A 26,445-nucleotide genomic window follows, 5' to 3' on the forward strand; every position below is an offset into this window, starting at 1 on the left:
GGCTCTCTTTGGGATACAGATCTGACATTGTTATTCCTGGGTTAAAGTGGACTGTTTTGTAAACTTTCCTGAATATTCCCAGCATAATATTATTGACAAGAAATCATGAAACTTCTTGAAGAATTCTAATACTTCCCAAATGAAGCTCATTCTATACTTTAATAATTCTTGTTGGGAAGTATTTTTTTCTCCATTGAGTCTTTATTTCCATTTTTACAATTCTGTCTTCCACTTTGGATCAAATAGAATAATTCCAATGAAAACCACTGGATCATGCATGAAAGGATATCATTTCAAAACCTGAGTTCCTCTCTTGTCAATATTTTTTCCTAAAATGAATGCCCAAGGAAGCAAAATATTTTAGACCTAGCTTGAATGTCATCAACACCAGTCAGGACATTACCTCCCTTCTTTGAGATACTGTGACTCTTACTATGACTCAATTTTCACATTAACCTTTTTGTTTGGATAAGAAGAAAAGCAATCTGGTTTGCTTTAAACATCTCAGGACAAAGGTTGACAACTCTACCATATTTCTACCCTAGTCCTCTGATATTGCTATGTGAAGATCCAACAAAATTTGCATGTACTTGAGGTTAACTGTTTGGGCATAATGAGACATTAAAAAAAATCATCTCAAAAGAAATATCAATCAATTCTGTGGTAATTTTTGAAAGGAAAAATCAATTGACAAAAAGAACTTATATATAGGGTTTTTTCCTCTGCTTTGTGGGAAGGATATGTCTTATTGACCAAAAAAACTGACATAGAACATATATAGTATTGCAAAGAATGAGGGAAAAAAACCCCAAACTCCCATTTGAAGAAGAAACTCCTTTTGAAAGGGCATCAACTCAGAGAAGAACCAGTCCAGCAGTAAATGATAGTAATTCAGTGGGGAAGAGTTCTGAAAACAAAAGACAGCAATAGTTCTGTGGAGAAGTAGCCAGCATCTGATTCTGAGATGTAAAAAGCAAAGCACAGTAGGATGTTGAAACTTTAAGCTTATAGAATTCTGGGATATGTTTCATTTGGAATACAATCCTAGGAATATGATTCTGGCAACATGGGGATCTGAGTGTGGTTGTGCTACTTTGTGTATGGGAGATTTAAAAAGATCTTATCTGCTTTGCTATTCTAACAAAATGCCTCTTGTGTTGAACTAATGTATTATTTGTTTTGTGTGCCATAGACAGAATTGCTGGGGTTTGTAATTATAGATCTGAATAGACATAAATGATACTTTGAAACCCAGGAAGTAATAAAGGATTCCAAAGTCACTTGAAAGACTTGGTATTAGATTTGTGGATCTTTAAACAAGTATTAATGAATATCATTTTGAGTACTGTAAGGCTGCAAACTTACTACAGGAATCTTTTGAAGATAAATTTTTTTATTTTTATTTTTTAAAATTAAAAATTTGATGGTGAACTTAAAAAAAACCTTTTTTCACTAGTCAGACCAATTGATTTAAGAAAACCATGATGCTGTTGTATGTTAATGTGTCAATGAAGTTTTCTTGTTTATTGCTGGAGAGATACTGTGAAACTGTTGTTATTTATTTCATATTTAAATATTGACTCCCTCATAGCTATCACACACTATGATTATTAGAAAACCTGTACTCAGTAATGAATCTTGATCCTTTTTTATTATTACCAGTTTTGGGAGTACCAAAATCAAATAAAAAATCCTCTGTTGGATATATAAAGTACTTCATATTATAGCTTCCCATGCATTTCTAGGTTTTTTTTTTTAAACATCTTGTTCTCTTTCCCCATTCAATACAGTGACTCTGGCCTCCTGGCTATACCAAGAACAAGATATTTCATCTCTCAGCTTCAGGAATTTATTTTCTCCAGCTGTCCCCCATCCCTGGAATGATATTCATTTTCATCTCTGCCTCATGATTTCTTTTAAATTCTATCCTTTACCGGAAGACATTCCCAAGCCCTCTTAATTCTAATGGCTCTTCTTTTTGAATACTTTCCTCTTTATCTTGTACATAGCTGGTTGGTATATTTCTGTTTGTTTATTGTCTCCTTCATTAGATTGTGAAATCCTTGAGGAGAAGGACTATATTTTCCCTAGCCATTAGTTAGTCATAGCTAGGCACATAGCATAGTCATGTCTATCTCTCAGGTTGACTAAGATGACAGGAAAAGATAATGATACATATTGGAGGTGATGTAGGAAAATTAGACACGAATGCATTGTTGATGGAATTGTGAACTGATCTAGCCATTCAGGAGAGCAATTTGGAACTTTGCCCAAAAGGCTATCAAACTGTGCATACCCTTTGATCCAGCAGTGCCATTACTGGGTCTGTATCCCAAAGAGATAATAAAAAAGGGGAAAGGAACCCACATGTGCAAAAATGTTTGTGGCAGCTCTTTTTGTGGTGGCAAAGAAACTGAGTGGATGCTCCTTAGTTGGGGAATGGCTGAATAAGTTATGGTTTATGAATGTTATGGAATATTATTGTTCTATGAGAAATGATCAGTAGGATGATTTCAGAAAAGCTTGAAAAGATTTACATGAACCGATGCTAAAGGAAGTGAGTAGAACCATGAGAATATTGTATACAGCAACAACAAGTTTATGTGACAATCATTTCTGATGGACGTGGCTTTTTTCAACAATGAAGTGATTTAGGCCAATTCTAATATACTTGTGATGCAGAGAGCCATTTGCATCCAGAAAGAGGACTGGGGGTACTGAACATGGATCACAACATAGTATTTTTATCTTTTTTGTTGTTGTTTGCTTGATTTTTGTTTTCTTTTTCAATCCCCTCTTTTTGATCTGATTTTTCTTGTGCAACATGATATGTATAGAAGAATTGTACATGTTTAACATATATTGGATTACTTGCTATTTAAGGGGGGAGGACCAGGAAAGGAAAGAAAAATTTGGAATATAAGATTTGCAAGGGTGAATGTTGAAAACTATTTTTGCATATATTTTGAAAATAAAAAATAAAAAGATAAAAGTTACTTGCCACTTTCCCTGATGTACTTCAGTACTCCCTTATTAAAAACAAACTTCTCATCTAAAAAAAGAAGGCTATCAGTATAGCTACAAAGACTGATTATTGGGAAATCCTTATCCTTTCTGGTGAGCATTCTTACTACATAGGTGAGAAAACTTCTGAGTCTTGTCTAGGATATGTCAAAGAAGTAATATGAAAGTAACAGGAATCAGATTCCAAATGTAAAAGTGCTTTTCATTCCTCAGCCATCCTTGAGGGAAGCTATCCCTGTGAAGATGTGATCCAGCAACTGCTTCATTGGAGCTCTTACCTTCTCAGTAGAACTACTGAGGATCCAGAAAATAAAATGCTTGTCCTAAAATTTGGGGCATTTTCAATTGATTTAGTATCAGAAATGGATATCATTACCCACAGAAATGATATAATAGAATATATATTGGCTATCTATCTTGCTCCCACACTCTAAGGACCATGGAATAGCAGCAGAACAATTCTATATGTATTTATTCCTAAATAGAATGTGAACTCTTTGAAAACAGGGACTATCTTGTTTTTTGATTGCTTAACAAAGTATTATGCACATAGAACATATGCCCATTTCTTTAATGTTGTTCACCATGAAAAATAGAAGGTTTCTCTGGAGGGTGATAATCAAAGGGGCAGTGCCTGAGCAGTAGATGGCCAGTATCAGATTTAGCTAAATGAGCAGGAGCTTGATATGTAATTAAATAGTCCTTGTAGAATATACTTATAAATGAAGGAAGACCAACGACAATGTCTTGGTTATTCTGATTTGCCAGATGTGAATGTAGAATTAAAAATAGTGGAATGAAAGAAAGATTAGAAATAGGAGACATTGCCTCTACCTTACTTCAGGACTTCTCCTTAGATATGGACCATTATAAGCAAAAAGGAGATCAATACAGATGATTTGAATCCCACTGAAAAAGGTTGAAGCAAATGTGCTGGAATATGATCAATATACAGAGTAATTTCTTAAAGAAGGGAAAGAAGGCTTGGAGTTACAGATAGCTTACTACAAAAACACCACAAACAGAGCACTGCCAAAGAGGCAGAGTTATAATCTCCCTGTGTTCAAGGTGGTCACATGTAAGGGTATATGAAAGATGAAATTCAGTATTGCTCTACCACTATCAGAAGGCAGTGGATATGTATTAGGAAACAGAGATGGCCTTGGAGACAAGTTATATCTCAAGCCCTGAAAGGTTTATCTGCTTCATCAGTTTTTCCTTTCTTCTTTCCTCCTGAAATAATAGTCACTTAATGAACATTTATTAAATGCCACTATATTCCAAAAAGTATGATAAACATTGGTTATACAAATATGAAAAAAAGAAAATCAATCCCTTCATCAAAGAACTTGTAATCTAACGGGGATGGTGTCGCCCAAAAGAAATCTGAAAAGCAAGAGCAGGAATCCAGGGAAGGCACCCAATACAGGACATGATGGAAAAGATGGAGAAGTCCCAAAAGTAATATAGCCAGGTGAGAATTGAGGAGATGTTTTGATTTGTTCTTACATGGAAAATCTCCTTAAATGGAGGTTCTGGAGTTCATGGCTCATGTAATAGTGTTAGTGAGGGTTAAAGATAAATGTCCTGTTATATTGGATAGTAGATCTCAAGTGACAATTGTATTATTTTATGATGGACACTTGCATTATATAATCTTTACAGCAGAGGTTGCAGCCCAATACTCCAGAGGCAACTAGATGAAAATGTAATTAAGAAATATTTAGCAAAATAAGTAAAAATGCAACATAGATCCCAAAAGGTCACGATACATCAGACATGATTGAAAAATGACCAAAGGAAAAAAAAAGCTAATATGCTGTCAAAAAAGATTTGTCTCTGCTCTGTAGCCTATTATAAAATAGTTTCCTCTAGACAAAGCAAGAAAACCTTGCTATATTTACCTTATGTCAGAAGACAAGCCTTAAACTTTTCCCACTTGAGACCCTTTTATCCTGAGAAATTTTTGATGATCTGATACATAATATATAAAATAGGCATACAGATAAACATTTGTTGATAATAAATCATAATTTTGCAACCCCCACATTGTTATAAGACTCCATATAGGATTGTGACCTATTGTTTAAGAGGCTGGGTCCTAGGGAAAATAGAAATGTCAACAAAATGGTGGCATTTGAGGCCTTGATTCAGAACTTGCAAACATCTCAGGAGGGTCAGTATTGAATGGGACCAATTTCATTTCATTCAAAATACTGAAAAACACTGAAGGTCGTAAACTGAAGTATATTACCAGGATAGCAAGAAAACCCAGAATTCCTATTCAGAAACTTGTAAGAAGACAGAGGTTATCAAAGGGCATCACTGAAACAGTGAATTCTTCATTCAAAGGTGAATTCAGAGGCATACCAGGGTTGTCCTATTTTTACTGTACAAATGATATGGGAGGGAAGTATTCTTAAGGAAAAATACAGTCCATCTGTACAGAATATACAGTCCATCTCATCTACTCTTTGCCCTTTCTGAGAGCAGTCTCAGAAAATTTTCCTCTCCAACATGTATAACCTCAGGGACCACCTGATGTAACTCTTAGTCAACTGCCTCATTTCAAAGTTATATTTTTGTAGGAATTACTCATAGTAGTGACACTGATGGACAAAAAAGGATAGATTTATATGTGTAAGCTTTTTAAGACTTTGAATCTGAGAGTTAAGATGGAGCAAGACAGCATAACTAAAGATAGGATAAATGGCTTAGATTGCTAATCAATTTATTGGAAGATTTGAGGTATATGGGCCATAGAGAGAGGAAGAAACTAGGATCCAGGTATTGAAATAGTGGAGTTAGGGAGGACAAGGCTAACAATATAGGTCTGCCCTGTAAGCAACTTTGCCATTTTTTTTGCTCCTTACTCTGTAGCATGAGCTTCAGAGGCAATAGATTATAATCCTTTGACAATATGTGTGATTGTGTATCTCAATTACTCTGCTAAGTGATTTAATCCAGATTGAAAATTTGGCTTTTAAAATGCATATTTCTTGTCTGATCTGCAAGTAAAGATTCAAACTGAGTACATTTGATTTTTCAGTTTCCAGCTGGGTTGGGAAGTCAAGCCAAATGAGTTTTTTCAATATATCCTACACAGAAACTAACTGTTCACATGAGTTCAGAATTGCATAAACCTGTTGGATTAAAAACAATCAGTTTTATGAATACAATTTCAAGCAGTTATGGCTGAGATAGCAATGCATTTGAAAAAAAGTATCTATTGCTTTTAGTGGACAATGAACTCAACATGAGTTAACAGTAGCATATGGTAGCAAATAAAGCTAATAGAATTTTAGGTATACAAGATTAGAATCATGATATTTCTATTCTACTTCATTCTGCTTTGACCTCATATGCATATTATGTGGTTGGATTTAAAAGTACATTTTAGGGAGAATATTAACGAATTGGACAGTCTCCAGAGAAAGACAATCAAGGTGATGAAGGAAAGCAAGATTATGACATATGAGGACTGATTGAAGAAATTGGAGATATTTTGCCTATGGTGAGAGAACTCTTTAAGGGGGAAGAAATAAACTTTTTGGCCTTTGAAGGCAGAAATGGGAGCAATGATCAAACATTGCAAAGAAGCAAATTTAAGCTTGATATAAAGAATATTCAAGCTTTTGAAAAGTATAATGGGCTGCTTGGCAATTTGTACCTTCTCAGTAGTTCCTTTAAGCCAAGGTTGGATGACCATTTATAAAAGGTGTGATATAGAGTTTAATTTTTTTTTTTTTTTGTTTAAGATTTGTACTTGATGACCTTAGAGGTTATCCAACTTGCCAATTCTAAAGATTCTATGATTTTGTGAATAATGTTTCAAATCCTTGAATATTAGAGTTTGGTTAACTTGGAATATGGTTGACACAAATAGTGTGAAATGGATAAATTAAGAAGAAGGGTAAGATTTTGGAGAAGAGGATGAGCTTGGTCATAAGCTTTGTGAAGCTTTTACTCCAATTAAACATCTTTTGGGCTGGCTCCTGGAAACTTGACATTTTGTGTGTCCTTTTTCTTTTGAATTACATGTCAAGTGCTAGGGATGATGAGATGACAGTTTAAGAAAGGCTTTCTGTTTTGGATGCAAAAGAATTGTCATCAACTTGTGGTATAACTGTGCATATTATAGGAATATTTGCATTGGAGAAAAGGCAGTAAAATAGACATTCTTGAATTGGTTTCACAAATTGCCATTCAGAATCTTTGAGTTTCCCCACATATATAAAGATATAAAGGCATCCTTTTTCTGAATTCTAAAACTTTCTAAAATTATTCTTTCTTCCTTGTGAAAAAGTAAGATAAAAATTTTAAATAAGTGAAGGGTAGAAAAGGTGTTGCAATATGTTGCAGGGTAGCAACAGATTGTGAAGAGTGAAAGAATTTGATCATGATTTTGTAGGCAGCAAAGATATTTTGAGCAAAGGGATATCAAGATTAAGTCCTGCTTTTGGCACATATTGGTTGTGTGATCCTGAACAAGTCATTTAACCTTTCAGTGCTCTTAATAGATCTCTAAAACCATGACTTGGAAAGAAGGTGTTAATATGCAGTGGCATGAGGAATTTCTTTATCTAGAAATTTCCTAAAGCAATGAAATTATTATTTTAGTTCCTATCCCTATAACGAGATTATATCAGTAGATAAATATTATTTTGACTCTCCACAATCTTAACTCTGTTTTTGCCACTAAATTGCTGTATGACTTTGGGTAAATCTCTTAAAACCTCCTGTTTTCCATAAATATAATAAGACTGGATTAGAGACTACCAAAGTCCATTTAGGTTTTTACATTCTATGATGTCCTTAGTACATTATATCAAATTATATACAATTTATTGTGATCAAGCACTCTTAATCCAGTTACAGACACGTTAGAAATCTTGTACCATGTAGATACATTGAAGCTGAATAAAAATGGTGCTTGTATTTACTTTTAAAAAAGTGGCATATAAAATCATTGGTCAAAAATGAGGGTACCTATTATATTATCTTCATATTGGTAAATCAGATTCAGTTTGCAACATTTTAAATTTTAGTGCCATTCCCAATAATTCCAACTTCCTCATTTCAATCAGTGAGTTGAGGGGAATGAGTGAAAAGAGCAGCCTTGACAACTCCCAGAGCTAACTAGATTCAATTCCTGACTAGGAGAGTAGCTGGCTTATGAAACAAGGCCAGTACCTTGGGAGTGAGTCCATGTAGGTTCATAAAAAATGAGAAAATGTCAAGATAGAAGCTGTCTTTTGAGAACCTGAAGCTGTTTCCCAGGGACATAGAAAAGTCTGTTAATATTCAGTTTATCTTTATAAACAATATATCTAGATGTACTTATTGAGAATTCAGTTGGGAAGAGTCGGTTGAAGGAGGAACAACTCTGGAGAAAAGAGATAAATTTTTACATTGAAGTGTTTTGCTAGAATATTGTCCCTAGTGATAGGGGAGGAGGAAGAGAACCCCCTTTTTAGTTCAACTGAAAATATTAAGAAATAATATTTTCTCCATATTAAAAATCTTTTCAGAGATTTTTTCCTTTTCCTTTCAGACTTTTTCCTTTAGGAAAATGGGCAGGATAAAAGTTAAAATCTTTCCACAGGAAAATGAATTTTAAGGGCAATAATCAAATTTATTTTTTTTGTCCTGTTTAGAATTTAGTCTTTCACATCCCTTAAAGCCATGGGCCTGTTGTGAGCAATCTCAGAGAAAGGCCCTCTTCTCTTATTCAGAAAGAATTGTTATATTGATTGCCAAAAGGAGGCCTTTTCATTTCTCAGGTCAAGGGAGAAATTGAGTAGTGACTATTGTTCTGAAATGTTAATGCTAAACTTTATTTTAATAATGCATTATATATTTTAATATATTTGGTCTTTTCCTTGTTCATAAATATTATAAATGTTAATTCAATTTGTCTTTGGGTAGACAAACATATATAAGGGCATGGGATGGAATGTCATGTGATTAAACCAGGGTGAACATTCTCCTGTTCTGTTCTGTCTTGTCCTGCCCTCTGCTCTCTTCTCCTCTTCTGGCCTCTTCTGTCCTCTCCTGTTCATTCCTGTTCACTCCTCCTTTCCTTTCCTCCCTCTTTCTTTCCCCCATCCCTTCTTCCCTCTATCCCCTCCTTCCTTCTCTTTTTCCTTTCTTCCCTTCCTCCCTCCTTTCTCTGTCTCTATCTCTTTTTCTGTCTCTGTGTCTATGTCTCTCTTTCTGTCTCTGTCTCCCTCTCCCTCTTCTCTCCTTTCCTCTTAGAAATTCAATCAGCATTAAATTTACCAAACTTAGATCTGGAAGACATATCAAAAAACACAGACAATAACATTAATATTTTTCTTTGACAGGGCTTGGAGAGGACAAGACAGCCATCCAGCCAGAGAAAGATGGAGACATGAACAGGAAGAATCAGAGACAAAAAGAGAGAGAAAGGGAGAAGAGAAAGATAATTATAGATCCTTTTGTTACAACTTCCTAAATCAAAGAAAGAACATTCACATTAGAATTACATAGGCAATGAGCCAGTAGTAGGGTGAAGTGAACAAGTAGGATGAATGAACAATCCATCTTGACATTTCTTCCCAAACACTATACATTTTTCCATATAATTGTTTAAACAAATTGATTGATTAATATTTGTTAGTTAATTCATTGGAGAAAACTCACCTTCTGTCTCCAGGTGAACTAAGGAGTGAGAATACTCATTTTTGCCTAAGCCAAATGAATCTGGGTGGACATTAATTAAACTTTCAAGCAATCAATATATATCAAGGATCTCCAGAGACCAAGCAAGTAGGGACATAGTGTCCATTTCCTCTTTCACAGTGTTTGCCCTGCCCAGTCTCCAATTTCTCAATCCCATAGTAATTGTAGGTGGTGGAGAAGAATGCATTTTGCTTAAAAGTCAGGGATAACTGTACACTTAAACTATTTGTAATATCTGTAGTCATCACATAAGGTTTATGGGACCAAAGATTATCTGAGAAACACACTGTTGCTTAGGGTAGCTTTTTGCCTATGGCTCTCCTTAGAGCATCTTTGACTTCTTTATTTCTCAGGCTGTACACAACAGGGTTCAACAATGGTGTGATGAGTGTGTAAGTAATAGAGAGTAGTCTGTCTTGTTCCATTGAATTTTCTGACTTGGGCTTGAGATAGGCAATAGATGCACAGCCATAGTGAACAATAACCACTGTGAGATGAGAGGCACAAGTGGCAAAGGTCTTTTTCCGCCCCTCAGATGAGGCTATTTTGAGGATGGCAGAGATAATGAGAATATAAGAGATAAAAACTAAGCCCATAGGCACCAGGATCACTCCTAAGCTGACAACAAAGTTGATGATCTCATTGATTGTTGTATCTATACAGGCAAGTTTCATCATGGGGAGGATATCACAGTAGAAGTGGGCCACCTCTGCTTCACAGAAAGGCAAACTGAATATGGATGTCACCTGTACAGATGCCATGGTCAGACCAATGGCAAATGCCCCACACACTAAGTAAGCACATACCTTTTTATTCATGACAATCATATATCTCAGGGGGTTGCAAATGGCCACATAACGATCATAACCCATTACTGTGAGCAGGAAGCAGTTGTTGATGGCCAAAGTGACAAAGAAGAACATTTGAGTGGCGCAGCCTTCCAATGAGATTGACTGATTCCATCCTATGAGGCTTGACAGCATTCGTGGGATGATAACCAATGTGTACAATGTCTCAGAAGTGGACAAGATGCTCAGGAAGAAGTACATGGGGGTATGAAGATGGCGGTCAAAGCAGATGACGGTCACAATGATGACATTGCTGGCTAGAGTTATGATGTACAAAATGAGGAACACTGCAAAAAGTGTGATTTGGTGTTCATGGAAGCTGGAGAATCCCTGGAAGGTGAACATGGTCACCTGTGTGTAGTTCTTTTTCTGCATTGAGAAATCCTAGGGTCTGAAAGCAATGAATGAAGTCAGGGTAGGGAAGTTTTCATTCTTAAGTGGACTTTAGCACAGGAAAAGAAATGAGGACAGTGTCAAAATGTGCTCAATAATTCACTTCTGGCCTGAAAGTTCCTTGCAAAGTGAATGAAATTATTCACTCAATTCTTGCCTGTTCTTATTGGCCCCTGATTTAAGAATGAACTTCATCAGAGATTTAGTAAACTTCTTTTAAAAGTTAATCATGATCCCAAAGAGATATTAAAGAAAGATATTAAAGAAGGGAAAGGTGCAAAAATGTTTGTGGCAGCCCTTTTTGCAGTGGCTAGAAACTGGAAATTGAATGGATGCTCATCAATTGGAGAATGATCAAGTAAATGGTGGTATATGAATGTTATGGAATATTATTGTTCTGTAAGAAATGACCAGCAGGATGATTTCAGAGGGGCCTGGAGAGACTTACATGAACTGATGCTAAGTGAAATGAGCAGAACTAGAAGATCATTATACACTTCAACAACAATACTATACGAGGATCAATTCTGATGGAAGTGGCTATCTTCAACAATGAGAGGATCCAAATCAGTTCCAATTGATCAGTAATGAACACAATCAGCTACAGCCAGTGAAAGAACTATGGGAAATGAGTATGGATCACAACATAGCATTTATACTCTTTCTGTTACTGTTTGCTTACATTTTTGTCTTTCTTCCCAGGTTATTTTTACTTTTTTTCTAAATCCTATTTTTCTTGTGTAGCACAACAACTGTATAAATGTGTATACATATTGTATTTAACATATATTTTAACATGTTTAACATGTATGGGACTACCTGCCATCTGGGGGAGAGGGTAGAGGGAAGGAGGGGAAAGGTTGGGATGGAAGTTTTTGCAAGGGTCAATGTTGAAAAATTACCCATGCCATGTGATTGTCAATAAAAAGCTGTAATAATAATAAAAAAGTTAATCATGGATTATAACAATACTTCCCCCATTAGATTGTAAGCTCCTCCAGGGCTTGGAATATCTTTTGCTTTTTTTTTTTTTTTTTTGTATCTCCAGTTCTTAGTACAGTGCCTGGCACATTGTTGGAACTTAATAAACGTTTATTGATAGATCGAGAATGAATAATAATAGCAAGCATTCACACAATGCATTAAGCTGCAAAACATTTTATACATGTTATCTCATTTATCCTCACAATAACCTTTTGAAGTTGGTGTTATTATTACATTCATTTTATGAGTGAAGAAACTGAGTAACAGAGAGGTGAAGGGATCACACAACCAGTATCTGAGACAATGTTAATGTAGGTTTTTCTAATTCCAAATCTAATGCACTCTCTGCTATACTTACTGCCTAGCTGCTTGGATGAAGTATTGCTATATTGTAGCATTCTCTGAGCATTTCTGGGAATGCCCTTCTTTCTGCTGTATTTAAGTTATCAAAGAATCTTCCAATTGATTTATTCATATCTTTCTCTTTGTTTCCTCATCCCATATGTATCTTTAGAAGAGAGGTAATCAGATCTAATGTGTCTCAACTTAATAAACTTAATCTCTTGCTTAAGAAAAATTTAATTTGTAAAGTTTAAACCTACAAGCATAATTATCGTCTTTTACTCAGTATGTTGTTCATATTATTATATTGTCTGTGGGAGTGACCCAGAATCATTGACAATTAAAATCTTAAATTCAATATCTCAGAATGATCGGTCATTTGCCAGACTCAGCAAGTGCCCTCAAGTAGTTCCATCCATCAATCAACAAACATTTATAACTAATTTTGTTTTCTTTTTTTCTACACTATAAATTGTGCTGGTTCCTGTGGATACAAAGGAAAAAAGAAAAAGAAATGATCCCTACTCTCAAAAAACTTACAATTCTATTGGGAGAAGATATGTACATTTAAAATCTACATCAAAACAAAAACAATGACTTTGAGCTGATCAGCTTAGTCGTTAGCATGTTTGTTGTTTAAGGATTGAGTTATAGGAGTTTATAGAGAGAAGAAATAATGAATGTGTTGGAGTGGTCTTCCATAACTTTTTATACAAATAGACACTGGCCCCTCAACTGAAGCTTTTTGCCATTATTCCAACACACCTTGATAATTTCTTTCTGGTGTAGGCTCCTATAAGACTTGGAATCAGGGCCAGCCACAAGCTTAACATTAATTCTCTTCTGTATTGTATTAGTTCTCTTTGTCACACGCATACATCTTGTCATTGCAAGCAGATTCTAAATGCCTTCAGGGTCAAGACTGTATCTTAGATTTTACATATATTTTCTATAGTAGCTAGAACAGTTCTGGGTACATAGTATTTTGATTGATGAACAAACCATGCATATAATAAACAAATGCTGCTGCAAATCTTTTCCAGCTGGATCCATAAACAATAAACATACTGAAGATAGAATAGCAAGTTCAAGTTGGGATTTATTTATTTTACTGTGTGTGTGTGTGTGTGTGTGTGTGTCTGTGTGTTTATATTATGGGGATTTTTGCACATGTTTTATGTTGTGGTGAACTATTTGCTGTTCTTTGAGGGGAGAGAGAAGAGTTAGAGTTCTGACTCATGAAGCAGATAATGAGATGAATTCGCAAAAAAAAAAGCAGCTTAGAGGGTCAATTCAGGCTGTTCCTATATGTTCCATATTCATAGCTGTCAGACATAAAGGATTTTTCCTGTGCATTATCTTTTGACAGCAAACTGAGGCATTTTTAATCTTCTAAATTTTTATATTACCTGAAAGGATATGCCTTTTCTTTTCTGTAGGCATGAAAATAGTAGGAATATCATAGGTACTTTGGGTAAAAATAACTATTAACTGTATACTTACATATATAATCCTATATGCTTCTCACAATACAAACATTGGCCAAGCATTGGGGAATTAAGCAGCTGACACACTTGACCCACATAAGTTTTTGTATGAATCTATTCTATTTAAATGGTTACTGGCATTCTCTAAAATTGTTTTTGGCCCACCTATTGTTGCTAGAAGCCATCATCACCAGCCTGTCAAAAGAACCACAACCTGCACTCATATCCTGGCACATAGTAGGTACTTAGTAAATACTTGTAGATTGATTGGTTAGCTTACACTGTAATATACTTGCAATGAAATCTGGGTAAAGGGGTAAAATCATAGGAACATAGATTTTATGCCTTTTCTTTTCTGTAGGCATGAAAATAATAGGAATATCATAGGTACTTTGGGTAAAAATAACTATTAACTGTATACTTACATATATAATCCTATATGCTTCTCACAATACAAATATTGGCCAAGCATTGGGGAATTTAGTGTGAAGAGAGGGATTTTAGAGATCACTTAGTCTTATCTCATTTTACAAATGAGCATACTGAAAGTTAGGTTGTGACTTGCTCAAAGTCACAAAGCTAATATCATAGGTGAGATTGGATTCCAAATATTTTTAGCTACAAAACTAATACTCCTTCCATTATGAGTGAGGATTAACTACAATTGTTGAATCTGTAGGGTATAGTGACCAGAAGGAGTCCCTTTACATAGTGGGCAGAAAAATGCTAATGATAAAAATGTTGATAACTATTGACATTTAGATATTATTTTAAATTTTACAAAGACTTTTGCTTAAATTATCATATTTGAAACCTACTACAATCCTATAAGGTTAAGATTACAGACATTTTTATCTTCATTTTATAACTGAGGAAATTGAAACTCAGAATATATAAGAAAAAAAGTTGCTTCTCCTGCATTTGTGAAGATTTAAGCCAATTATTAGGCCATAGGATGTCTTCTGGCTCTAGCCTTATAGAGAGATGTTTCTTTTTAGAATTTGTAATGCAATAAGATAAGCAATTTCATTACAAGAGACTCTCTTCTGGGAGTCTTTAGAATAAAGGAATCCAAGAACAATATTGTTAGTCTTGCTAATTTAGAGAAATAAAGACCCTGTAAGCTACAGAGTGAATTATTAGAAATATGGCCCTTATGTGGCCATGTCCTGATTAAAGATAAGGATTCTTTTAGTAGGGTAATATAGGAAATAAGCTTAAGTTAAATCACAATACAGACTTGAGACTATTTACATGTAACAGGTATGGTGTAGGATTGAAAACTATGGTTAAGAGATTTTGTAATGCATAAATGAGCCCATGTAATAAAACTGTGATAAGCAATTTTGTCATCTTGATCATGCAACATAATAAAATGCTTTTGTAGGATCAAAGAATTAGAGTTGGAAGGGACTTTAAAAATGTTTAAAACTAAATACAAAATGAGAAAAAAAACAAAATAGAAAAAGAAAGAGAGAAAAGGATAACAAAACAAACAAAACATTGTCATGCACCCAGCAGAACATCAGGAAGTATTCAAAATATGTAACAATAAACTTCCATTTCCAGAAAGCATATATAATAACATAGAAGATTATATATTAATGACCGTCCATCTTTGCATCCTTGTAGGTAATTCATTTGTTTTCTGCTACACTTTTTATTTTATCCTTTTTTCCCCTTTTATCACTCCCAAGAAGACTACAGTACATATAAGTGCATACATATATACACTTATGCTTAACACACTAATGTGTGTGTATATATATATATATATATATATATATATATATATATATATATATACTTAGGCCTAACACACATATTCATAGCACTATATATATCTCTTTACTCACATACATAGACCTTCATCCATACACACACACACACACACACACACACACACACACACATATACATACGCATTTAGACATATATAGAGATGCATCCAAAACAATATTAATACGACTGTCATATAATAGATATTTCTCTCTTGATTAAATCTTTGAGATCAATGATTACTAGCCCTGCCTTTTTTCCCTAATGAATTCTATTCCTGATCCTTGTTGTAGTATTTGTATCCTCTAATTTCCTATCCCTGCTAACTCTTCTACTTTAATTGTACTCTTTAACTCGCCTTGCTATTACTTAACCTCCCTCCATTCATGGATCCTTCCCTTATTTTCTCCCCTCACCTTTTTCCTTCATCTTTATCCCTGTCCCATTAATTTATACACCTTGCCCCACTACTGGAAATGTACATACACTTCTGTACCCTATCTTATTCTATTCCCTCCCTCTTATTTCTTTATAAATTAAGGAGGGTACTATACTTTTCATGGTCTACATATATGTATTATTCCTTATTTAACTCATTCCTGATGTAAGTAGGTTTTTTAGGACTACCAATTCTCTTCTCCTTTTTAATGCCTCCAAGTTAGTCCTTCCTCTGCACTTTATATGTACAGAATAATTACTACTTTTACCTTTTCCTAGATCATTTTCATTTTTAGAGTCAGATCAAACTCAGACCTGCCCCCAATCTTTCTTTTGAGTTACCCAACTACTGATGTCAACTTTAAACATATGGTATACATTTCCATGTAAAAAACCTTAAAGTTTGTCCTTGATGTGTCCTTGAAATTAATTTTTGATGTCTCTTATATGTTGAATTTTCTGCCAAATTCAGATTTAATTGAGACAAAGTCTTGAAAATCTGCAAGTTCCTGAATGTCCACTTTTTTTCATCCACTATAATGGCTAGTTTTGCTAGATATAATATTTTTGGCTATGGTTCTTTTGATTGCTGATATATGTTATTCCAGGACCTGTGGTATTTTACTGTAGCTGTTGATAAATCCTGTATAATTCTAATTGTAGCTTTAGCATATTTGAATTGTTTTGTTTGTTTGTTTCTTGTAAAATTTCATTTTTGATCTGGGGGTTTCAAAATTTAGCACTATGGAAGGTACTTTAGAGGTCATCTAGTCCAACCCCCCATTTTACAATTAAGGAAACTAAGTCCCAGAAAGTGATTATTATACAGTTAGTAGCAAAACCACATTAAAATATAGGTTCTGCGAGATTATAATTAATTTAGAGGAACATAAGATAGTTTATCTCTCAGACTTGTGGCGGAGAAAGAAATTTGGGACCAAAGATGAACTAGAGACCATGACTGATCACAAAATAGAAAATTTTGATTATATCAAATTAAAAAGCCTTTGTACAAACAAAATTAATGCAAACAAGATTAGAAGGGAAGCAACAAACTGGGAAAACATCTTTACAGTTAAAGGTTCTGATAAAGGCCTCATTTCCAAATTATGTAGAGAACTGACTCAAATTTATAAGAAATCAAGCCATTCTCCAATTGATAAATGGTCAAAGGATATGAACAGACAATTTTCAGAGGATGAAATTGAAACTATTACCACTCATATATAAAGAGTGTTCCAAATCATTATTGATCAGAGAAATGCAAATTAAGACAACTCTGAGATACCCCTACACACCTGTCAGATTGGCTAAGATGACAGGAAAAAATAATGATGAATGTTAGAGGGGATGCGGGAAAACTGGAACACTGATGCATTGTTGGTGGAGTTGTGAATGAATCCAATCATTCTGGAAAGCAATCTGGAATTATGCCCAAGAAGTTATCAAACTGTGCATACCCTTTGATCCAGCAGTGTTACTTCTGGGCTTATATCCTGAAGAAATATTAAAGAAGGGAAAGAGACCTGTATGTGCCAAAATGTTTGTGGCAGCTCTGTTTGTAGTGGCTAGAAATTGGAAAATGAATGGATGCCCATCAATTGGAGAATGGCTGGGTAAATTGTGGTATATGAATGTTATGGAATATTATTGTTCTGTAAGAAATGACCAGCAGGATGAATACAGAGAGGCTTGGAGAGACTTACATGAACTGATGCTAAGTGAAATGAGCAGAACCAGGAGATCATTATATACTTCAACAACGATACTGTATGAAGATGTATTCTGATGGAAGTGGATTTCTTTGACAAAGAGACCTAATTCAGTTTCAATTGATAAATGATGGACAGAAGCAGCTACATCCAAACTATTTGCATTTTTGTTTTTCTTCCCGGGTTATTTTTACCTTCTGAATCCAATTCTTCCTGTGCAACAAGAGAACTGTTCGGTTCTGCAAACATATATTGTATCTAGAATATACTGCAACATATTTAACATATATAGGACTGCTTGCCATCTAGGGGAGGGGGTGGAGGGAGGGAGGGAAAAAATCGGAACAGAAGTGAGTGCAAAGGATAATGTTGTAAAAAAATTATCCTGGCATGGATTCTGTCAATAAAAAGTTATTATAAAAAAATATAGGTTCTGATTCCAACACTTAGTATAGCGTCTGACTATTTTTTCAAATAGTGGACACTTAGTAAATGCTTATTGACTAACTGACTGACTGTACTGCACTCTGATGGCTCCCTACGCCAATATAGGGGAAATATGTTCATGGTGATTTTAAAAAAATATTGAATTTTTAATTTATATAATAAAAGAAGCATTTCCATAACATAGCATGATACAAAAGATGCTAATACATGAAACTAAATTTGTTATATACTATTTTTATTTCTTTCATATTTAATTAAGTTATCATGTAAATTTTTACTTCTTTTTTTTTTTTCTTCCCTCTCTTCATCCTAACCTACAGATACCTACCATTAGATGGAGTCTATAGGGATCTTGAGCTTACTGTTGGAAATATTAATGATGAAGTTAAGAATGGGGTAGGCCCAGAACAGAGAAGAATCTGGGTTGCAGTATCCAGTGGAATAAAGTCAACAATCTATTTTTCTGTTTTTATTAGTTATTTTCATAAAGTAGCTCTTAACTGAGAGGTATTGTGGTAATGCTGTCAAACTCAAAAAGAAACTGATCTCTGTCACATACTGTCTTAGAAGATCACAAATTAACATTATACATGTCTTTATTGTATATTTTTACTTATTGTGTTAAACATTTCACAATTATTTTTAAAATCTGATTTAGGCCCTAATCAGGAGTTTTTCAGCCAAGTGTGATACCTCATTTGTAATGGTTGACTTGGAGTCAGGAAGACCTGCATTCATTTATCACTTATGATTGTGTGACCTTGGAGAAATCATTTAATCTCTCATTTTTCCCAAACAACTGTCTAAGACTAAAGTGTAGTTTAGTTGATGTTGTATAGAAGTTCTGGGAAAGGGGTTTTCTGACAGTGATGAAATCATAGGATCAGACCTTATTTTTCCTCTCCCAAATGAAATGCTAAACTTGGTTGTTTTTGAAAAAAATAAATGCACATTTTAGCATCATCCCATAAACATGGAGCTAAGCTAAAGATTGATTCTAAAAACCCTTCCTTCTCTAAGACAGTTATGTGTAGGATTTTGGTCTTAGTAATATATATCTTCCTTCGAGACTGTCCTTGATCACTTATATTTTGATTTCACCTGGACAAAAATAAATAAAAATAGTGAAAACTCACCAGGATCTACCAGTAATCTTGTTTAGGGAGGGAATATCATAGGTAAAAAGATAGGGTAGATAGCAAAAAAATACATGAAGAAAAACTAAAATGTGTTCAAAAAAACAAAAGTAAAAGCTACTTTTTGGGATATACATTGAGCACATAAATATCTATTGTATACATGTAACATATATGATACTTTCAAATATATAAAATATGATAAATATAAAATGTACAGTCATATATTTGCTATAGATTGAATCTAAAATAGATTCCATTCTAGTGTGATTTATTGTTGCCTGATGTGATGACTAATTGAATATCCAAATGATTTTGTTTGCCTTTTCAGTTTTTGTTCAAACTCCCAAATTAGGCTTAGCCTACCAAATTTTCAACCTCTTGGTTGTTATTTATGTTCTTCTGGGATCCCTCCTGTAAGCTGAAGCATTTATCACCTAATATGGCCTACTTAACATCTCTTTAGACATAAACTGTCTCCAGAACATCTTATCATAGGCTCATTGTGTCTTAAAAGTCAATTGGCTGTCAACTGACCAAACTTGTCATCTTACAAATGAAGAAATTAAGTCTCAAAATGGTTTTGTGACTTATTCAAGTCAGACAAATGTGTAGCAGAAGATTAAAATGAGGCTTTTGACTCCCAAATGAATGAAAAAAACCCCCACATTTATTAAGGATTTACTATGTGCCAAGTATTGTGAGATAACTTTAGGACAGCAATAGAAAATGTAAAATGGTTTTTACTCACAAGCAACTTGAATTTCTGCTGGGGGGAACAGTACATAAAAGGAAATTCAGCTGTAGGCAAATGGAAAATTTGGCAATTTCCAAGAATACAGTGGTACTCTTGGAAGCAGGTGGGTGATACAGTTGACATAGCAGAGGGCCTGGTCTGAGTTCAAATTGAGCCTCAAGCAATTACTAGATGTATGCTCCTGGGCAATTCAATTAAACTCTGTTTACCTCAATTTCCTCATCTGTAAAATAATAGCACCTACCTTCTAGGGTTTTTGTGAGGATCAAATGAGCTAATGTGTTCTCAGCACAGTACCTAGCATATAATAGAAGCTATATAAAATTAGCTATTATTACTGTAGTGATAAAATGGTTGTCAGGGCCCAAGAGTGTCTGTTATTTTGTCTTATATGAGATGGTGTATTACCAGTCTACATGTTATACTTTTTATTCATATCCCTTAAAGGAAAACATCTGTTTTTCCTTCTGGACCAAAATTTTCCTTTTACAGGCAGATCTCGGCAACTATAGCTCTCCATTCTGATCTTCCTAGCCACCATACTGTTGGCCATCATACGGATATGAATGAATGTAACAGGTTCAGTATATGTTCTCTTCTGGTGTATTCTCTAAGTTATGCTCTTGGCACATTTGGATTCTGAGATAAATTCTTGCCAAGACATCCTCTATTTAAGGGCTGCCTGTATAAGCCATGTCCTGTAGCTCATGTCCCTTGTGCTGCTTGCCATTAACTTCTTTCAACCAAGATTCTTTTCCAAGCTGGTGGAATGAAACAGCTATAGAATTGCCTGTGAGCCATTGGATGGTTGTTTGGAAATGATAAAAAAAAAATGCCACAGTTGTCTCAGAAATAGCACATGAGAGATATTGGAATCTATTTCTTCTGCTTTTCTAGTCAAAGCCTGGACAATGTAAAAGAGGTAGTTTTGGCTAGTTTGGGGTAAATGTATTCTCCTTAGGTTTTGGCTGAATTAATGACTCTGAGGATCTGGTTGCTTCATATTCTTTCAACAAAGAAAAATGGAGGAGTAGTAAGGCCAATGGCTGGGCAGGACCAGAGAAGGGCTCATTAGGTCAACGCGAAGGATTAGAAAGGGTCACAATTCCCAATGAATTTCTAAGAAATTGATATAGTGAGTAGAGTGCTAGCCTTAAAATTGGGAAGTGAAGATCTCATACCTCATAAACTTACTAGGTGTGTGATCCTACACAAGTCACTTCTCCTCTGACTGCTCAGTTTCTTCATCTACAAAATGAGGAAAATAAAAGCATCCTGGGACTGTTATGAAAATAAAATTATTTAATATATACAAAGCACTTTGCAAACCTTGAAGTGTTAGATAAATGTCAGTTACTATTATTAAATGATTTGCCCTCAAATCATGGATATGTGCATATACTTTTTAGAAATTAAGAAATGACAGATATCTAACAAAAACTATACAAAATGAGAGTGGTGTGATAGAGCTGATACTATTTCCATACTTGTAAAAGAATTCATAACTGAAAATTGTGGCATGTAGGATGAGGAAGTAGTATGTGGAAAGCAAGCAAACTGTCTACAGTAGGATGATAGGAACTCAATGGGTTGATAAGTAGTTGAAAACAATATCTTATTTTTCAGGAGTCGAAGAGAGGGGAGAGATATATTTCATTTGATCTACATATGAGAGGTATGCATATAACATTAAAAGATCAAAAAGGGTCCCAGATTATTGGAAAGACCTCCTTTTCAAAATTTTTGGGAAGACACAAAAAGAGCAGAAGAGTTGTAGCCTTTCTGTTTTCTCATCTTTAAAATTAAGAGTTTGGACTAGAAGCACTATTAGATCCTTTTTTAGTCTAGGTCTATGATTTTATTCATTATGGTTACTGAAAAGAAGAAATAATCTAAAGATAGAGTGGTTTTTGAAAGTTTTCATTTTCCAAAAGGTATTTTTGCTGCTTTCAAGTTCTGGATCTCTAGCTCCTGAGCAGGACTAGACCAACAACAGCTAACTGGGATGAATAAATGAGCAATTATGACTAATCATGATTACTGTACAGAAGTGTTTGCCAGTATTCTATGGAGTCCCTTCTTTTGAGAGAACATGGTTCTGATAATGATTGCTATAAATCATAAACATAGTTCTGTTCCAGCCTTACTAGGAATTATTATGTTTTGAATATTACTTACATCTCACTCGGAAGAACTGGACCCAACACTGTGATAGATTCACACCAGGCTCCTCTGAGCCTAAAAGATCTAATTATTGAAAGAGAAGATCGTTTTAGTCCTTAGGAACAGGAGGTGTGGAAATGGTGGCTCTGAGAGGTGGAGCCATTTTGTCTAGCCTTGGTCTCCTGAGTTTTTTTTCCTTGATGATTTACTGGGGGCTCAGAGGAGTTAGAATATAAACAACAAATTGCTTGGGGACTTTGTTATAGATTGGGCTCATTTCTGGGGAGTTCAAGGAAGGTAATAAAAATTATAACTCTCTAGCAAAAAGCTTTATTTCCTTAGAAATAAAAGTAATTAAGCATGCAGTCATTTTTGTTGATTGTACTTCATACAACACTCTGTGAAGTTGACCTAAAGGGTCACATGGGGGTTATATGCTACTCTGCAAAGAACAACTTGAAAAAATTGGAACCCAGTATAAAACTTAAGTAAAAATTGCCTGTCCATTAAAGGCTAAAGATGTTTTAGATTTGGAGCTATTTTTTTCTTTTTATACTGAAACCTGAATACCAGTAAGATGATCATTTACTCCCATTGTATTTATAAATACATAATAAGCAGCAATAAGTAATGGACAGAATATTTGGAAGGATCTTGATTTAAGTCCTGTCTTTGACACACACTAGTTGTATTACCTTGGTCAAATCATTTAATCTCGGTGATTTAGGTAACTAAATAAAGGACTAAAGAAAAGAAAAAAAATACTCTCAACCTTGGAGTTTCTTTCAGTCTGTAACTGTGGACTGAAATATTATCAAAGATCCATAGGCACATTTTGGCTGGGCAAGCTCATATAAGTTGCATAATACATCCAGCAGCAGAAGCCAGCTCATCAGAGAACAAATCCAGCAGCAAATGACAATAGCTGAGAAATAGTAAATGACAGAATTTGAGAAAGAGAAGAATAGTCTTTTCTTTTATCAATTTTCTTTAGCATTTCCCAATTACACTTTTGAATTTTTCTCAATTATATGTGATTAAACAATTTTTAACATTTTATTGAAATATTGAGTTCCAAGTTTTCTCTCTCATTCCCCACTTCTCTTAAGAAAGAAAGTGATTTGATATATATCATACATGTGGAGTCATCAACACATTTTTTCATTTTAAACATTTTGCAAAAGAAATCAGATCCAAATGTCTACCTTCCAAGAAAAATAAAGTTTTAAAAGTATGTTTTGATCAGTATTCAGACTCCATCAGTTCTTTCTCTGGAGGTGGATAGCATTTTTCATCATCAGTCCTTTGGAATTACCTTGACTTATGTATTAATGAAAATAGCTAGTTATCATCTAATATTGCTGTTACTGTGAATGATGTTCTGGTTCTGTTAACTTCAATGAGGCTCAGTTCATATAAATCTTCCCAGATTTTTAGTTCCTAAGATTAAAAATATAATCTCTTTCAATAATTAGATCTTTAATAATTAGGCTCAGAGGAGCCTGGTGTGAATCTATCACAATGTTGGGTCCAGTTCTTCCAAGTGAGATGTAAGTAATATTCAAAGCATAAAACTGATGTGAACTCTAATCTAGTCCATTCCAATGCCATTGTCAGGAATGATATAAACTTTAACAGTGTCTGTCCTGCTATCATTGTCCACCTTATCAGCACAAAGGGAGGCAAAATTCCTGGGACTATCTTCTCAGCATGACTAAGATATATTTAACTCTCCAAATCAAATAAGGGATACTTCTTGCTTGAGCAGGCTACATTCTCATCTCACAACCAACCTTCATTATCCTGTATTACCATATCTCTATCACTTAGTTGCTGAGGTAGACATAATATGCATATGAATTTATTCTATATTTGGCCCATATTTCCCCTCACTCCTTTCCCTCTGATCTTTAAATAGCTCCCTTCACTCACAATCTGCTGCTTAACCATTTTTCTTTTGACTATGAGCCTTTTCAGAGGACCCTTGTGACTATGATAATGCCTGTTGTACATTTTTCACATTCTGAAATGCTTACCTACTACTTCATCAAAACCATCCTGATTGCCATTTCTTATGATACAATAAGATGTAACACTCCTTATAGTACAATATGATGTAATACTATCATACAAATACCATATACCAAATACTAATACCAAAACATGTTCATTTAATTGATGGACATCTTCTCAATTTCCAATTCTTTGCCAGAACAAGAAGAATTTCTATGAATGTTTTTGCACATATAGGTTCTTTCCTTTTTCTTTGATCTCTTTGGGATAATTAATTTGGTAGTGATTAAAGGATATACAGTTTTATACTTCTTTGGGCATAGTTTAAAAATTTTCTCCAGAAGGTTGCACCAATTAACAAATCTACCAGCAGTGTATTAATGTCTTGATTTTTCTACATTCCCTCCAACATTTGTCATTTCCCTTTTTGATCATATTAGTCAATCTCCTTAATGTAAGATGTTACTTCAGAATTGTTTTAATTTTCATTTCTTCAATCAAAAAATTATTTAGAGTATTTTAGATGACTTTTGTTTTTAGATTTCCAATTTGATCCTTAATGGGGTATATTTGTTCTTTTTCTAACTTTTTAAACTGAATGCCCAATTCATTGATCTACTCCTTCTCTACTTTATTGATAAAAGAAAGATATAAGCTTTGCCTTATGTACTGCTTTTGCTATATCCCATAAATTTTGGTGTGTTTTCATTGTTGTCATTCTCTTATGAAATTATTGATTACTTCTATGATTTGTTGTTTGATCCACTAATTCTTTGGGATTAAATTATTTAGTTTCAAATCAATTTTTAATTTATGTTTCTAGAGTCTTTTATTGAATGTAATTTTATTGTGTTATAGTTTGAAAAGATTATATTTAATATTTCTGTTTTTCTCTTATTCCATAATATATAGTCAGTTTTTGTGAATATATCATGTGCACCTGAGGAAAAGATATATTGTATTACCATTCAGTTTTCTTCAGAGATTTACCACATCTAACTTTTCCATTATCCTATTTGCATCCTTAACTTCTTTCTTGTTTATTTTATGGTTAGATTACCAAGTTCTGAGAGAGGAAAGTTGAAGTCCTCTTCTAGTATAGTTGTATTTTTTATTTCCTCCTGTAATAATTTTTCCTTTAAGAATTTGAATCCTATATCAAAAGGTACCTTTTAGTAATATGTTGCTTCCCTGTTTATTTCTTTTAATTAGATCTATTTTTTATTTTTGCTTTATTTGAGATCATGACTGCTACCCTTACTTTTTTTTTAACCTCAGCTGAAGCATAACATTTTCTACTCCAGTCCCTTAATTTTACTCTGTGTGTATATCTGTTTTGTTTGTTGGAAACAATATTTTGAATTATCATTTATAATCCCCTTCTTTTTGAACTAGTTCACGAATTCCTTTTGGTCCTATATCCAATTTCCATTTTTTCTTTTTGAATCTATGCTTTCGGCTGTTGTGACTTTATTGTTTTCTTCTGAGTTTGTGTCTTGAGCTTCCCTGTCACCATAGTAACTTTTTATGTCAGTTTCTTCTTTGTTGTGTGCTCATATACCCTGAACTATTTCTTTACTTCAAAGTGAAGAAATTTATATTAAAGTTGGGATCTGCTCTATGTTGGAAGGGTCATTGTCATAAGCTTCAGGGTTTTTTGTACTACTGTTTTCAGAGCTAGTTCTAGGGTTTTATAAGTTTCTGGTGTTTTAAGTTAGTATAGTTTAAGGAGCGTTGTAGCCATTGCTATCATTCTCTTTAATGAAATTATTGATTGGTTTTTGATTTCTTATTTGATTCACTCATTTTTTGGGATTAAATTATTTAGTTTCCAATCAATTTTTAATTTATGTTTCTTGAGTTTTTTATTGAATGTAATGAAGGGTCTGTGCTCTCATATAGCCCCAAGTGCTAGCATTTCTTTTGTTCCTGAAACTGTGACCATTTTTCTTACCTCCCTCAAGTCATAAGTGCTATTATTCCTTTCTGCATTGGTACTGAGACTAGAGTTCTAATTGCCCTATGGACAGAAACTCTAGTGCTTCTCTTTGCCCTGAAATTGGGACCTAGAATTGTATATGGGCAATGTACCAGGGTCCCAAACCTAGTATCAGCAAACGACTCCTTGTAATTTCTTCTAGACCAGTTACCGAACTCTTCTTACTGTCTCTGAGCTGAGAATTTCCAAAGGTGCTATAGCTATTGTTGTAGCTACCT

General features: G+C 34.2%; 2 protein-coding genes across 3 annotated transcripts in view; one reads left to right on the forward strand and one right to left on the reverse strand.

The window, feature by feature from the left end:
- Positions 1-9,543, forward strand: part of LOC127559724 (C-reactive protein-like) — a 36,511-nt gene extending 26,968 nt beyond the window's left edge. The window contains exons 1-2 of one of the 2 annotated variants that reach the window (XR_007953197.1): positions 6,424-6,538; positions 9,372-9,543. Coding sequence is in view for 1 of the 2 variants with exons in the window: in XM_051993697.1 (XP_051849657.1) it covers positions 9,372-9,422 (51 nt within the window). In the remaining variant the exon portion in view is untranslated. Of the gene's footprint in view, positions 1-6,423; positions 6,539-9,371 lie in introns of those variants that run through there. The other variant, XM_051993697.1, reaches the window with a different exon arrangement.
- A 479-nt stretch (positions 9,544-10,022) lies between these two features.
- LOC127561295 (putative olfactory receptor 10J6) overlaps positions 10,023-26,445 on the reverse strand; it is a 138,959-nt gene continuing 122,536 nt past the window's right edge. The window contains exon 2 of the mRNA XM_051996579.1: positions 10,023-10,961. Within this exon, the coding sequence (XP_051852539.1) occupies positions 10,023-10,961 (939 nt within the window). The remainder of the gene's footprint in view (positions 10,962-26,445) is intronic.

Source organism: Antechinus flavipes, chromosome 4 (assembly GCF_016432865.1).
Source record: "Antechinus flavipes isolate AdamAnt ecotype Samford, QLD, Australia chromosome 4, AdamAnt_v2, whole genome shotgun sequence".
In the NCBI taxonomy this organism is placed as follows: Eukaryota; Metazoa; Chordata; class Mammalia; order Dasyuromorphia; family Dasyuridae; genus Antechinus; species Antechinus flavipes.